Raw genomic sequence first — 16,292 nt, forward strand, 5'->3', positions numbered from 1 at the left:
GATCACTTTTCTGCAAGACAAAAAAATGGCCATAAAACCCTAAACCCTTTTGCGTGTATGATACCAAGATTTGAATGGTTGTCTCTACATCTTATGGATTAGTCCACAGTTTGGAAAAAGCTTTAGATGTTTTGGACTAAAATTCACTGATTCCTCACAGGCAAGTGTTGTACTAAAACATCCTGCCATGATGTGGGCAGGAACCATTCTTGTGTAGAGCAGGGTGGGCAAGTTTTAGGAGTCCAGCAGCCAATTCCACCATTTGGGACTGACCATGGCCTGCTCCACCCCACAGGTCCACTTCTGTTTTAAAGAACTGCTGTTCCTGGAGGTTCAAGTGCTTTGGATGGGTAAGTGTAATAGAGGAAGATGTAGCAACAAAGGGGTCCAGGAGCTATGTGTGTCTTGTCCCAATCAGAATCATAAGTAAGAACTCTATATCCTTATAGTACCTGTGTACCCTTTCACCTGTACATTTGAACATGCAATAATTTCTAGTATTCTAGGAAATAATACTCCTGCAGAAGCAACTGATTCTAGTTTAAAACTGAACACAATTGGCCAGCCTCAGATCACATACTATCTCCTTGTTCTGCCATAGCACTAAAGGAATCTATTGACAAACTGTTACTTGCCATGAGCAGAAAAGTAATGAGTTCATGTCCAATAGCTCCACATTCCTGTGATTATTTAACAAAACATATTTATATTCAGGCAAAGAACATGGCATAAGATGTTCTAAATAACATGTTTGTTGTTAACCGCCCTTGAGTTGACTTTGACTCATGTGATCCTATGGATAAGACATCTTCAAGACCCCCTGTCCTCAACCCCTCTGCTCAGGTCCTGCAAGCCCAGATCCATGTCCTCCCTGATCAAGTGTAACCATCTGGCATGTGGTCTTCCTCTCTTCTTCCTTCCTTCCATTTTTCCAAGCATTATTGCCTTTTCTAATGATTCATTTTTCCTCTTGATGAGGCCAAAGAATGACAACCTCGCTTTAGTAATCTTGGCTTCCAAGAATATTTTGGGCTTGATCTGTTCTAGAACCCAGTTGTTTGTCTTCCTCACCATCCACAGTATCTTCAGCACTTCTCCAGCACCACAGCTCAAATGAGCTGATTTTCTTTCTGTTGGCTTTTTTCACTCTCCAGCTCTCACATCCATACATGGTGATGAGGAATACAATGGCTTTGGACTATCCTCACTTTAGTGTTCAGAGTTATGTTTTTGCACTTTGGCGCGTTACAGACGGCCCAGAAGGGGACGTCTCACGCCGCCGCCAGTTGCAGCGTCTGGGAACCGCAGCAACCAAACGGCGCGGTTCCCAGACACTGCCAAGAAGGAGCGCGAAAATCACGCTCCTTCTTGCTCCCCGGAAGAGACACCGCGAGGCGCTAGTCGCGCACTCACAGCGTCATTTCCGGGACGTGACGTGCAGACGCAGAGCGTCCGTTATGTGTCAAGATGGCGGCGGCCGTGTAGAACAGCCGCCGCCATTTGTTACAGACTCAATCCGTGCTAGGGTTAGGGGCGTCTGGAAGAGACGCCCCTTTCTAACCCTAGCACGGACTGAGTCCGTCCTAGGGTGCCCGTTTATAACGGGCCCCCATGTTCTTATCCATAGCTGCCCTTCCCAATCTATTCTTCCTCTTATTTCTTAACTGCAGTCACTGTTCTGATCAATATTTGATCCAGAATTGTTTGCTACGGAATTTTGAGCGTGACTTTGCTTGCATGTGAAATTAGTGCAGTGGTCCTGTAGATACTACAAGTACAAATAACATGTATTCATCTATGAGAGGAGCTTCCTCTGTGAGTAGAGTTCTGCATATGATAAAAACTGCATGCCAGAAGACTTAACTACAGATTTCTCAATAATTTACTTGTGGTAAATGACTGATTTTTGTAGTGATGTTCATTTATGCACAACGATAATTATTAAATATTTTCCCACTACATCAGTTACCTATGCTGCTGATTTGTAGCAGTACTCAAATTTACATATATTGAATTCACGGACCTGAATATACATATACAGGAGACCTGTATATAGGATTTCATGTTTACTAATCGGTTAGTGCAGCAGCCAGGGTTTGATCCTGAAAGCCATATTACATCCTACTTGCAAGAAAAGTGGGCTATAAACAAAATAAGTAAATAAATAAATGTAGTTTTGATTATTTATCAAATGTAAACTTGTTCTGAACAGAAAATGCCCAAATGCTGAAATCTTTTGTGTCAGAATATTAGTTTTGTTTTAGCTCTCATGATCATTTTGGACAAAGCTCTTTATGGATAGTTGCTCATTCTGTACTGTCCCCACATTCTCACAAGGAAAGCACATGGAATACTACAGAGGTATTGTGTAAGTTTATGGAGCAATGCACTCAGTGCAGATTCTATGGCTGTCAGTATTCCAGTTAAGTATGTATTATCTCTGTGCATGTTCTTCTTGTTTACTCAGAACTCATCTTTTATGACTGTAGCCACTCACAATCTTCAGATTCTCATTTTTCTCAGTGTAGAACAACACTTCAGAATTTATTGCATTATATCTAATATTTCCACTGGGAGAAAAAGCTGATGTGTTAAGAGTTAAAGAAACACTGTCTTTTAGATGTACACACACTAAGTACAAAATAAACAGTTTGAAACTTAGTATAGATTAGTTCATTCTTAATTTTAAGATACAGTAAATTTCAAGTTTTGTTGTTTTATGCCTTTAAGCCACTTCCATCTTAGGGGGATCCTATTAGAGTTTTCTTGGCACAATTTGTTCAGAGGAGATTGCCAGTGCCTTCTTCTAAGGCTGAGAGAGTGTCACTTGCCTGTGGTCACCCAGTGAGTTTCCATGGCTGAGTGGAGATTTGAACCTGGTCTCCAGAGTCCTAATTCAACTTCCAGACCACTACATTGGCTCCCTAAATTCCAAGGTAAATTAGGATTATGTTAGATTTACATAACACATGTTTATATATCTGTGCACATTATGTGAACTAGATAGAAAGTACTGCATGAGGCTGAGAAAATTTAAAAACACATTCAAGTTGCTTGTTTCAAAGTGCTTTATATCTCCATAGTACATTGCATTTTCTCATGTTTTACATTTATTTTACAGTTTTTATCTCCTTATAATGTAAATATTACATGTGTTTGTCTCTGTGAACATTTACTAATATTGGCAACCTGAATTAAGTTTAACAACCTGTGATATATACTGAGAGTACAAGCTCCCTTGCTTATCCCAAGCTATTTCCATATCTCATTTCAGCTTCTGTTAATCAAGAACATTGTTTATTTGGAAACTGCAGTTGAGAGAGGGCCACTAATACAAGCAAAGAATAGATGCATCTGCACTGCACAAATAATCCAGTTTGAAACCACTTTAACTGCCATGGTTTAATGCTATGAAATTCTGGGAATAGAAGACGTTTAGCCTTCTCTGGCAGAGAGCCCTGGCTGTTAAATTATCAGACTAGATGATATGTGCAGTACAGATGCAGCCTGAGAAAACACACTAGAAATCACAGCAGCACCCCCAGGATGAGAGAGACACCCCTTCATTTGTAAGTCTAAGGACTGGTACAGATGGACGCTTTGTGTTGGCCTGGGCCCAAAATTAGGAATAGATAGGGCTGGGCATCCACATGTGCCCAGCCCTACTATCGGCACCCGTGCGCCATCATGGTGTGCCCCTGTTTACATGGGGTGCGTCATGATGACGCACGTGCATCAGAGTGCCCAAACAATGCTTTCCCAAAAGGACATCATCATGGCGTGCGAGCTCCATAATGACAACCCTAAAAAGAAACTGCCTAGAGCGGCTTCTTTTTTAGGGAGCGTGTCAGTTCCACATTGTGTGGCTGCCACGGAACCAACCAGGGGCAAAAACGGGCGGCTTTTAATCACCTGTCTGTATAGCCCCTTAGGCACTGAGATTATTTCACTTCACATTTGCCCTACACATATACTGTATGTGTGTTTTACTGTGTCTGGAACACATTTATGTGAATAGTAGAACCATGTCTCTGCAGTTTCTGATCAGAACAACTTGATGGATGAGTTTAATAATAAGCAGAAGCCGATGTGGGCTTCCATGCCAGTGGGGCATCAGTCCTCAAGACAACTTCAGTGTCTTGGATAGCTTCCATAATATTTGCACAAAAATCTAGAGTGGATTCAGTACTACCTCCACCACCCACCCTAGAAGCCAACAGTTGTCATTGGTTATAAGCAAACATGGAAAGAAAATTTAGAGTCCTCTGGGAGCCCATTCCACATTGTTTAGGACAACTTCCTTGTCCTGGGGATGCAGGAGACTACGGGGTGAGGAGAAGATGGAATAGTTTCTTTCTGTGAACATCTTTAGTTAACTTATATTAGTATCACAGCCTAGGCATTTATGTACAAATTAAGCATAGGGAACAATGCAATGCAATTTAAAGTCAGATGACTAAATACAGCAGAATAGAGGGCTCTCTCCTCATCTTGAAAGGAGAAGCAGCTACCATAACTTTATTTTACACAGGAGCTCTTTTTGAGGAAGCAAGCAACCCTAACAGACTGAGATCTGATCACCTAAATAAATAGATCTGATTTGAACTGAAATGGCATAATATTGAGAGATGCCTTTATATGAAAAAATCTGCTGCCAGGCCAAATCAGCAAGATTTTATATTTGTACTTGCTAAATTACAGCAACATTAGAGAGAAAATATGAAAATATGTTATTCCTGCAGGAAAATAGCTTGCGAGTGCAATCCTAAAAGCCAGAGCTGCATGCATAGACTGTGGAATTAGCTTATGAATAAGAGGTTTAGAATTATTATTGATGTCAAAAAAAATTGTAAGAGACAAATAGACCAACATAAATAACCAGCAATTATGTAATGGGTAAGTCCCATTTGAGAATACAAACCAAGTTGCATTAAGATGCTTTGATCCAGTGGTTCCCAAATTTTCATCCTCCAGATATTTTGGACTTCACCCCCCTGCACTCCTGATTGTTGGCTAAACTGGCTAGGATTTCTGGGAGCTGAAGTCCAAAATACCTGGAGGGTTAAATTTTTGGAAACACTGCTGTAATCATACACTCATTCACCTATTTAAAGTGAATCTTACTGAGTAATATTTACACCCGGAGAAACCTGGCTAGCTAGTATTAGAGTGTGGTTTTCAAAGATGAGCTTTCAACCTGCATTTCCTCTGTTTTAATTGCAAACTGAAATATATCTTCATAATGTGTATAGGTGCCAGCACCTATTCTGTAAAAGTGCCCTCACCACCATGCAAAAAAATCAAAATCCCCAAACCAATGTGTTAGCTAGCTGCTTGGAAAGGTACAGTACTAGCATTTTATCCAAGGGTCACATTGGAACCAGAAGATTTATCCCAAATTTTTAAACGTTCAGGGATAGTATGGCCACTGAGCTTTTCATCCTGTCCAATAAATAGTAGGAGGAGCATTAGACATGTATAGAATTTGGCTGTATCTTGGTTGGAAATCATCCAAATTGATTGCTTTGACCCTTTTCTATACTATAGATTTGCCCACAACTGAAATGCAGTCCAGGAGACCCTTTCTAAATTGAAATTTGGCATCCAGTCCAAAAAAAGGTCCCTTGCCCCTATTTTAAATGGAATGTACAAGTTGCAACTTAACAAACATATGGAACCTTTAAATGTATTTCTCTGTGCAGTTTCTTACTCAAAATCTCTTGCTCATATCAAATTACACAATCGAGTGTTACAGGTTATTGTAACAGCAATAAGCCAAGCAAACTGGTTGTTGTATGGCTATTTAACATGGTTGGGAAGTTTCATTCTCATCTCTTATCTAGTCCAATGTCCCCCAGCCTGATGTCCTCAAGGTGTGTTAGAAAGCAGTTCATCATCACCAGCCAACATAGCCATTGCAATAGTGGCTAGAGATGACACACCCTGGAGGATTTCAGGTGGGAGAAGGTTGCCCTAGTCCCTCTTATGCATTTTGCCTCACTTGTGCTTTCTCCCTTGTGAACCTCTCTTCCCCTCTCCCACAACTATACTATTTTCTTCTCAGCACAACCCACTTCTTTCAGCTCTAGGCCTCAGTTGGCTGGGGTTAGTTGCTATTTAACAGCCTTTCTTGAAAACCTGGGGCCTTTGCTTACCTTTTTCTGTGACTCCTTAGCTGTTTCTTGTCCCTCTGTAGGACAAGAATGTTAAACCTTTCTTCAGTACTGTTTGCTGTTTGGTTGCATGTTCTTGAAGGTGTTGTAAAAAGTAGAGTTTTCCCCATAAGTAGAGGCTCTAGGTTGTTACCTACTGGCCAAGCTCACCCTAGACAAAAGGAAGTCTATAGAATTACACATATGCTTTAAGTTAAGAAATGTTGCTGTATCACACAAAGTTTACTCTGTTACTGTACTGCACAGAAGCCCTAAGTAGTAGGATATGTTTTCTAGACTGATTCTTGCCCTTGTTGACAATAACTTACAACCAGTCTGTTTACAAGAAGGAAACAGGACTACTTCCAGGCCCTAAAGAACTATGAAAGCAAGCCCATAACAAAGTGGAGAGGATGAGGTTATGATGTGTAGCATCAGATTTGGCCAGAGTTGTGTGGCAAGTTCTTCTTGACATGCATGTCTCAACGAAGACCTCCTTGGTATGAATAAGAAATGGGTTGTCTTGTCCCAGGTCTGACAGTGAATGTATTTGCAGTTGTATCATACTGAAGACTTCCATGGGAAGGCCTGAAGGAGAGGAGGAAAGTAAAAATACCAACAAGCAATACGGAAGTCCTTAATCATACAATTCATTATACAAGATCCTCTGAAACAATGTATGACAACCAGGTAGGGAAATTATATAAGAAAAACTGATGGTCAGCTTTCATTCCAAGATAATATTTTGCAGCATCACAATATATGTTTGTTTGTTTTTTGTTAACTCTTGAGTAAACTGGGATTTTGGTGATGAGATGTCCTTAGGTTAATGTAAGCACAAACTCCAGGTATACAGTACAAACAAAATCTTTTTTTCCCTTTTTTTTCTTCCCTCTTTTTTTGACCACTCTCCAGACAGAACAGATCCTTGCTTCTCTGGGTAATCTGAAACACTACTGAAATACTATCATAAATGGTAGATAACATAGCTGCCTGGAGCATCTCAATATATATATATATATATATATATATATATATAAATCTTGCTTACTTGGAAGTACTGTATGCCCTAGTTAGCTGAGGTATGTAAGATTTACAATGCAAATATATTTTGAAATGTGAACAGTACCCCATCCAGTAATGGTAGTACTTTTGTCCAGATGAGATTTTGGTAATTTTTCTTTTCTTGATTATGAACTGATGAGGGAGAAGCAAACACCTAGTTCAAGGTATTTTGAATATTTTCAATTCAGTCAGTCAACTGGCTGCTTTGTAAATGGAAAATAGTTGTATGTGCAACTTTTATTGACTTGGCATTCGTATCTAGGACTGTGGATTTGGTCTCTAGTTAGTGTACTAGGGACAACAACAAGATATGAGATATAAAAAAGCATGCTAAAAAGCATGCTTTGATAAAAGTAGCTAGCTAGGATTTTCCTACTATTGTTGGGAGGGAGAAAAAAAACTTCCATCTAGTAGACCAGTGATTCTTAAGCTCGTTTGGATCATGGGCCCCTTTGAAATTTTGGTGAAATCTATAGGATCCTTCCCCAGAAAAAAAAAATCATAGAATTTAAATTCATTAATCCCCTGTTATGAACTCTGGTACAAGGCTGTGGAAACTGTAATCCCCCCACCAGATGCTGCCTGCATGCTTGTATCTAACTAAAAATCTTTTCTTGCAGCCCCTAGCTCGCACCATAACTTGTAATTAGGGCAAGTGAAACATACCTTCTGGCACCCGCTGCATTGGTTGTATACTCTCCACTCTGGCTTTTATACCTGGCATCACTGGAGGCATTATTATAAGTCAATATTTTCCCAGGTAATTCCAGCGACACCCTTCTTCCTTGCATGCTGGTGGTTACGTTCCTGTGAGTAGAATTGACCCGGTGCATCCCTTCAACAGCCTGTGAATTGTATGCCAATGTATTGTGGCCATAGGTAGTGGGTGTGCTCATACTGCGAGTAGACATGGCTGCCCTGCCATATGACCTGTCTGTCTCTGACACATAAAGACGCTTTTTAATCAGAGGCCGATTGTTGGAATAGGAACTGAGATAACTAGAGGAGTAGCTCCCACCTGGATAATGGTGGCTGTATCCACTGGGTCTCATGTTGTTTTCCAAGGTTGGTTTGGATGTTAGTGAATAATTGTTGCCATAGTCATAGCTTGAGTGACTGCAGTTAAGTCTCTTATCTGAGGTCTGAAAGTCACTTGGGATGTTGCTGTCTTTGTGATTTTCTTCCCCATTTGAAGAGACATCTGGAGCTGCACTGGCATCATTGCTGAACTCTGGTGGAGGGGGAATGATCTCATAATCAAACTCTTCTTCCACATCCTCATTACTGCTCAGTGTGTGATTTGGAGGTGTAGTGTGAGGGTATGCAGTTGTTCCTCCTGGCACACTATGAGGGTCTTCCTGTTTCAAGTTACTGGATCCCAGCAGACTTTGAACTAAACTAGAAGAACGATATGCATTTGATGAAGTGATATTCTGAGACTTATTTTCTGAGACTTCCAGGGATTCCTTTTGCAAGGACTTTGGTACAACTGTGATGGAGTTGGGCTTGGCATCACTGTAGTAAATGGTGGATGAGCAGTCTGATTGACTGCTATTGTGTAGCTTTTCTGATAACTTGAGCAGAGGCTTCTCAGATAGATAACTATTCTGCCGGGAAGCAACAGCAGAACGTCTGCCTCTCTGGGCCCGTTGCTGTGCAGCCAAGAGAAGAGCCATTGGGGAGCCTCTGTCTACTTTCTCTCCTGTAACAGGATGAATCAAAACCTCACTATCTGCTTTATCAGCATTCCTAGAAAGAGTAGATGTGATTGGGGACCTAGGCTCTGCAAAGTCCCTTAGGTTTGCTGGGCCATCTTCTGTAGTTTGGGAAGAAGTGGCAGAGGCCAGGCTGTCAACAGACCCAAACTTTGTCCTATGCAATTTGTACTGCAGGAGGGAGAAATCCACAGTGGGAGATGCCGTTCGTATGGGTGAGGGGACGCCAGAAGAGGCTGATGAAGGTGCAGCTGGAACTGAGAGTCCATTCTTTGGTTTCAGAGGGGAGACTGGAGGTTTTTGAGTGTTGTCAGTTGGTGAGTAACCAGAAGAAGTGCTAGGAGCCTTAGAGTCTTTCTCTGCCACTCCTGATGCTGGGCTGTTCTGATGTATTGGAAGCCTGGTCTCTCCACTATTGATCTGACTACCACCAAACTGAAGAGTAACTTGTTTTTTTGTTTCTGGATTATGTCTCAGGTTTGTAAGAGCCAAGGGTGGGCCTCCATTCTTGGTTGGAGACAACAAGGCTTCCAACTCATCTTTGTATGTTATAACACAATTTGCTTGCATGGAGGCAGACTGAGTGTCTGAAGTTGAAATGGCATCACCGATAAAAGCTTTTCTTGGAGAAGGTGTATTAGCTGGTGTCTTTTCCCTCCTCTCACTTTCTATTGCTTGTGGTGACTGTGGGCCACTTGTGGCAGGCTTAGCTTGTTTTAATCCATCTGTAATAACCTGGTTGCTATCTGTAATGCTGGTTTTAGGCTTGGAAGAAACAGTTCTGTCTTGCTGTCGGTCCTCTTTTCTGCATGAAGAGGACAGCAGGGCAGACAGTTCATGCTTCAGTTTGTCCAAACTGGTACGCTCCTTCCAGTCATCATCATGATCATCATCAGAGGATGCATGTGGAGTAGTAGAAGAGCCATTAGAATCTGATGGTATCTTTGGATTTCCAGATTCTGTGATTAATATGGAGGGCTTTTCCAAAGTAGTTTTTGCCTTAGCCTCTCCCTCTGAGTGAACTGCAGCTGCAGGCCGTACAGTAAAATTTGGTGGCAGGGCAGGTCGGCTGTGAGGAACCATTTTAGGGAGCAGTTCATCTTTGGAGTTGGTTTCTTTTTCTCCTGGGGGAATAGACGATGTTCTCACAGGAGTAGGGGGAGGTATTTTTAATGACCGAGGGAAAGTGAGATGAGGGTCTGGGCTGGATTGTGACAGCTGTGATTCCTTTTGGGTAGGAGTTGAAGGCGTATTGAGGTTCAGATTGTGGGGGATGGTATCTAGCTCCCTGATATTTAAAACAGTCTCAGATTTCCATTTGGACACACCATTTGAGAAGGGTGGAGTGTGAAGTGGTGGTGAATGTGGAGGGGCTGCACCATCAACAAAAGCCAGAGGAGGAGTAGGAGGAATAAAGTCTGGTGGGGACGGAGTACTGGGAGAAGACAGATTGGAATATGGATATGAAGGTGGAGCCAGAGATGAAGGAGACTGAGCTGGCATTGAAGGTGGTGGTGGAGGAGGCATAGATGGTGGGGGTGGGGGTGGAGCTGCCACAGAAGGTGGAGGTGGTACATCCAAAGAAGGTGGAGCTGCAACTTGTATGGAAGGTTGAGCTACAGGGAGATAAACTGAAGGTGGTGGTGGAGGAGGAACTGATGGTGGTGGTGGAATGTAGTCATCATCCAAGTAATTTTCAAATGGTTTGGGTCTCAGGTCAAGCACTGAATTGTACTTTCTGTAAGTGCCATTAATTTGAGAACCAGGTCCTAGAGAGAAAACAGCACATAGGATTAAATCCCTGTATTTAACATTAGTATAGTTGAATATTTTGGCTTCATCAAAGTATGTCTGTCTGTCTTTTTCCTAGAAAATACAATAGGAACTAAAATTTTGGTAACAATTAAAGGAAATTGATGCACATTTTTCTTAATATATAGCTTTCTTTGGTTTTTAGATGTTCTTTTGGATTGTGAAATAAATAAATGACAGCAGAAGCAAACCTTTGATGTATTCACACTGCACAGTTATACAGTCAGCCCTCCTTATCCGTGGATTTTTTTATCCACGGATTCAAGCACCCACAGCTTGAAAATATTTTTAAAATATAGAAATCCCAAAAAACAAATCTTGATTTTCACCACTTTATATAAGGGATACCATTTGATTATGCCATTGTATCTAATGGGATGAGCCCGCATGAATTTTGGTATCCACAGGGGGTAAATATCAAAGGCCCACTATAGAAGTTTCATCCCACACTAACTGCTATGACTCTTTCCTATGAAATCCTGGGATTAATGATTTGGAATACTAGTGCCATCCCTTGAACTACACCATTATTACTTTCTGGCTGAGAATTGTAAGCACCTCATCAAAGTACAAATCCTTGAATTTCACAGGATGAAGCCATGGCAATTATGGCAGTGTTAAAGCACCATACACAGAATTTCTTTATCTCATTCCAGAAATCCATCTGTCTTCTCACAAGTGCATTAAAGTCTCCCGTGGATATGAAGAGGGTATATTCATAGAGTCAGTGGGTCTTCCTGCCTGTGGATTATTGGAAATGCTTATAAATTGCTGTTTGGCCCACGACTTAGTAGAAGCCCCCAGCCAGCATGAGAACTGGCAGTGTTGGCTAGTGAATTCTGAGGGGGAACTGTAGTCCAAAGAGAACCTTTCCAAACTGATTATTAGATAATATGCCCCATTTCTTCACCTCCCCTAGAGTGGGCAACACAGAGACCATATCCACAAATATTCCTAGCTATTTTTGCAAGTGCCCTCAGGTCACTGCTGTTTATTTATTTATTTATTTAGGTATTTATATTCCGCCCTAATGGCTCTCAGGGCGGCTTACAATTATTATTTTTGTTGACAGTGTTACTGCCATCACTCAGATTCCAACAATTTTTCTGGGAAATACTGTCCACTCCCTGCTATGTATCATGCTTCCCAGCAGAATTACTGGGTGGTCACATTTTAACAGGCACAAGAAATCCAGTGGAGTGTGCATTCCCCAAGTCTAGGGAAGCTGCCTACTGTGCCTGCAGTGTGTAGGCCTCAACACATGGTGACATGACATGTTTTGGATGCATATTTCCATTTAACATGTAGTTTTAAAAATGCAAATTGAATCCACTAGAGAGGGAGGAAGCAATAATTATCCACTGGATTCTTATTAAATGCTGTCCAATTGACTTTTGAGTTATAGCAGCCCAATAAATGAGGGACCTTCACATCACACTGTTATTAACAACCCTCCTCAGATCTTGCAAACCCAGGCCAGCCATGGTTTCCTTCTAGCTATCTGCCTATCCACCTGTAATGCAGTCGTCCTTGTTTCCTATTGCCTTCTATCTTATTGAGCATCAGTCATTGGGACTAAAGCAAATTCAGAGAAGACATTTTTCTCAGAACTTCAGCAGGAGAGAAAAAGGTTTAACTCTCTCCCTCTCACCTCAATCCTGATAAATATCAGCCCACTCCACTGTGATTGCTTCTATTTGCATTTTTACAAACCTGCATATGAATTGCAAACATACATCTCACACTGTTCACATTTAATTCTACCAGGCAAACAGATGTTACAACATCTGTGCAACTCAAGTTGGGCAGAATTCCTATAGAGCACACATCTGTCAGAGAGTTGACTTTAAAGCACAGGAGGAGTGAATGGGAATCCTCTGGAGAATGTATCTTTCTCTTGCCAATACTAATCTCCCCAAACCGCTTCTTCCCATCAGTTTTCTGTTGTGTTACTTTCAGCTATGATGCTTTATAGTGAGGAGAACAGCTGGAGCAAAGCTTTTGGATGGTGTGGGAAGGGTCCAGTCTCCCTCCTATATGCTCATGCTGCACTTTAAATCAGTGTTTCCTAAACTATCCATTGTGAGAGACCAACAGTTATATTTTCTGCTAGCGTACCAGGGACTGGTATCATATTTTTGCCCATTAGCTGCAACTATTTTCTTTGTTTCCGGCGAACTTTCCAAGAAACAGCAGCTGATGGTTTGTGGATTGGCACAATCCATGGACCACAACTTTACTGAGTAGCACTGCTTTAAATTATCCCTAGCCCACCACATCTTATAAATTCAGTGGCCACTCATATACACCTGAGCCTGATGGTGGTCTCGCCTTTCTGGAATTGACAAATCTCTATGAAGAATTCAGTGGATATTTCAAGCAGCTAGTAAGTGAAATCACATATACTACCCCACCTAGCCTGGTGTTCAGGAAATGTTCCTCTTGTTGAGGGAACAGAAGCTGGAGTCTGGAAGGCTGGCAACCTATCAAGGGTCACTATCAAACAAGCAAGACAAACAAAATCAAATTGCTTTCCAGCTTCCCTATTGGGGGAAGGGGGGTCTGTAGCAAACAATACTTTATTCATTAACAGGGAAGTAACTTAATTTTAAAAAAATTGATAATTGCCATGGATCTCTGACTGCAAAAAGTAGTTGAATATGTCATTTGAAGAGGCTGGTTGATTCAACTCCCCCTTATCTCCGTGCTAAGCCTTTCCCTTGGCAGCACTCAGTGTTGTGAGTTCATTGTACAGTAGTTGTTGTTTTTTTTTTAAAAAGAAATCACATCTATAGGACAGCCAGAAAAGTAAAAAGATTGAATAGATAGATAGAGAAGAAAATGATTAAAAATTGAACATTTAAAAATAAAAACAAAGTACCTCTTCTTAAAACACATGAACAAATGAGATCATTAGATACTGTAATGCTGAAAAGTAATCTGGTGCCACATTTCAAATGTTCATTATTGCTTTGCTGGCTTCAGAACCAAATAGGTTGGTTACAACCCTCTGCTTTCTAGATGGGTGGTGGTAGTATGCTTTCAAGTATTTTCTGACTTAGGGCAACCTCAATATGAACCTATTTATTTATTTATTCTTTGGATGTATATCCTGCCTGCCTTGCAGCATTTATCTTCGGAATTTATCACAGGGGTTTCTTGGCAAAAAAAAAAAAAAAAAATTCAGAGAGGGGTTCCCATTGCCTTTCTCTGAGGGTGAGGGACTGTGCCTTTGGTTTTCATGGGTAAGTGGGGGCTTGAACCTTGGTCTCCCAGAATCCTAATCCAAGATTCAGATCAATATACTATGCTGGCTCTACTAGATGTATGTTTGACAACAGCTCCCAAAATTCCCAGAGAACAGGCCATGTAGTCTTGAGATTTGTAGCCCAACACATCTGATAGGTGGCAGAGGGTAAGGACTACTTAAACAGCCTTTCCACTGTAAATCCTCAATGTAATGAAAATCCTTATAATTTGATATGGAAACAAGATAAAGTGCATTGAACTGTTCTTAAGGCAGGACTTTTCTGGCTCATGAAAGGCTGTCTTGGTATATAACATAAGAAATCTGGAGACCTTTTGTTCCTCCATGCACTATAGCAGCCCTAGAGGGCTATGAACAGAGCTAATCATAATGGAGTATCATAATGGAGTATTCATTTGTCAATGAATGGATATCCACAAAAATGTAATCTAATGGGCTTGTAGCTGCCACTATCTAGTGCATACAGTATAGTGCAGTAGACTGGTGAAGAGGCCCAACAGTTGAGATGCAGGTATTCAAAACAAAGAACATAAAATGACTTGCAATCAATAAGACCAAAATCCTACCTAGTCTCGTATTTTATTTGTACAGTGGATACCCAAAGGTCTATGAGAGGCCCATAAGCAGATAGCATATTTAAATTTGTGTCATCCAATAACTGGTAGAGAGGAATGCCGTTTCTAGCATCACAAGTAATATATAACCAGTATCATCAGGAGCCATTGATAGCTTTGTCATCATCTATGACTTGGTCTGACCCTGTGACACCCCACTAGTCTCTTCTCTCCAGGACAAGGAAGGAGCCATTGTACCCTTTGGGTTTGATCTGGCAACCAAGTCCAAATCCACCTAATAGTCACATTGTCTAACCCAAATTTTACTAGCTTTTTCACAAGGGCATCAACGAGGACTTTGTCAAAGTCCTTACTAAAATCAGATACGCTATAACCGCAGCATTCCGTTCATCAACCAAGCGACATTCCAATCCCCTGTACCCCTCTATTACTACATCCCAATCATAAGACTCATCCCACCAGATTTCAGTGATGCCTATTATATATTTGCTTTGCTGTGCTAAAAGTTCAAATTCATTCTATTTTCCACACTCTGTGCCTTAGTACTGTATAATGATATCTAAGGCCATGGGTCATTTCCCCATCTGCCTTTTAAAGGTTCCCCCCCCCACACACACACACACCCTTGGATTCTTGTGCTATTTGCCTTGTTCTCGGTATAACATTTGGGTGGTTATGTCCAGCACTTGATGAACTGCTGCCCTATCCAGATTATCCGTAGGACCGTGTTTCCCTATACAAGCCAGCGTGAATTCTAAGATCAGCAGGGAATGGCTTTCTTTCAGTCCCACCACTTTTACAAGTGTGGTTGGTGAGGATTTGGGAGGGAGCCCTCTCCATGGCTGCTCCCAGACTGTGGAACTCCCTTCCACGAGAAGTCAGGTCAGTCCCTTCCCTGCTCTTTTCACCAGCAGCTGAAAGCATTTTTATTTAGGCAGTTGTTTGGTGGATGAATTTTACCTGTGTTGAACTGTGTGCTGTAAATGGTTTTTACATTTTTTTTACTGGTTTTAACCATGTGTTTTTAACCACATTGAGAGACTGTTTGATCTGTGGAGAGTGGCTCTGGACTTTTATGCTACAGTCTTGACCCAAGAGCATCACTGATTGACCATGAGGTGTTCTAACTGTTGTTGTTTTTCAGTTTGTTTGTTTTAGGTGGATGATATACTTCGTTGAATACAGGTTTAATAACTTGACTGATTACACAGTCAATGTATTATTACTGGCTCAGGACTTGCTGCCTAACTGCTTAATCATAAGACTTGGTCATTCTTTAATGAAAAGTAAAAGATCATAAATTAACATTAATCTGAACCACAACATTTGTCATTGTACTGGCATTGCAAGGATGTCATGATTAACTTCCCAATACAAAGATTTGGGATTTAAGTAATAATAAGCTGTACTGAACATTGCACATATGCAAAGGAGATTAGCTCTATGGAAAACTTTCATCTTACCCGGAGGTGATTTCTCTTCAAAGCCTTCTGGTACTGATGGCGTTGGTACAGCCACGCCATGTGCCTCTTGAGCATTCTGGAAAGGTTTAAAAAATAGACTTTGCAGCCATAAACTAGTTAGCAATCAGAAATATTCAAAGATTAAACTTGTGACAAATATCCGTTTTCTGTTCCAAAGAAAGTATTCTTTACAACAAGGAAAATAATGCATTTTTTTAAAAAATTACTCATTACTCTAAGAA

The 16,292-nt window shown here is 41.0% G+C and overlaps 1 protein-coding gene across 3 annotated transcripts in view; it reads right to left on the reverse strand.

The window, feature by feature from the left end:
- Window positions 1-2,701: 2,701 nt before the first annotated feature.
- Window positions 2,702-16,292, reverse strand: part of CUNH6orf132 (chromosome unknown C6orf132 homolog) — a 59,354-nt gene continuing 45,763 nt past the window's right edge. The window contains exons 3-6 of one of the 3 annotated variants that reach the window (XR_016280411.1): window positions 16,051-16,126; window positions 7,884-10,701; window positions 6,156-6,740; window positions 2,702-2,924 (exon numbers count right to left, since the gene is read on the reverse strand). Coding sequence is in view for 2 of the 3 variants with exons in the window: in XM_089514418.1 (XP_089370544.1) it covers window positions 6,635-6,740; window positions 7,884-10,701; window positions 16,051-16,126 (3,000 nt within the window). In the remaining variant the exon portion in view is untranslated. Of the gene's footprint in view, window positions 2,925-3,058; window positions 6,741-7,883; window positions 10,702-16,050; window positions 16,127-16,292 lie in introns of those variants that run through there. The other 2 variants (XM_089514419.1, XM_089514418.1) reach the window with 2 other exon arrangements.

This window comes from Sceloporus occidentalis, unplaced genomic scaffold (genome assembly GCF_023333645.1).
Source record: "Sceloporus occidentalis isolate IW3139 unplaced genomic scaffold, rSceOcc1.0.p SCAF_3, whole genome shotgun sequence".
NCBI lineage: Eukaryota > Metazoa > Chordata > Lepidosauria > Squamata > Phrynosomatidae > Sceloporus > Sceloporus occidentalis.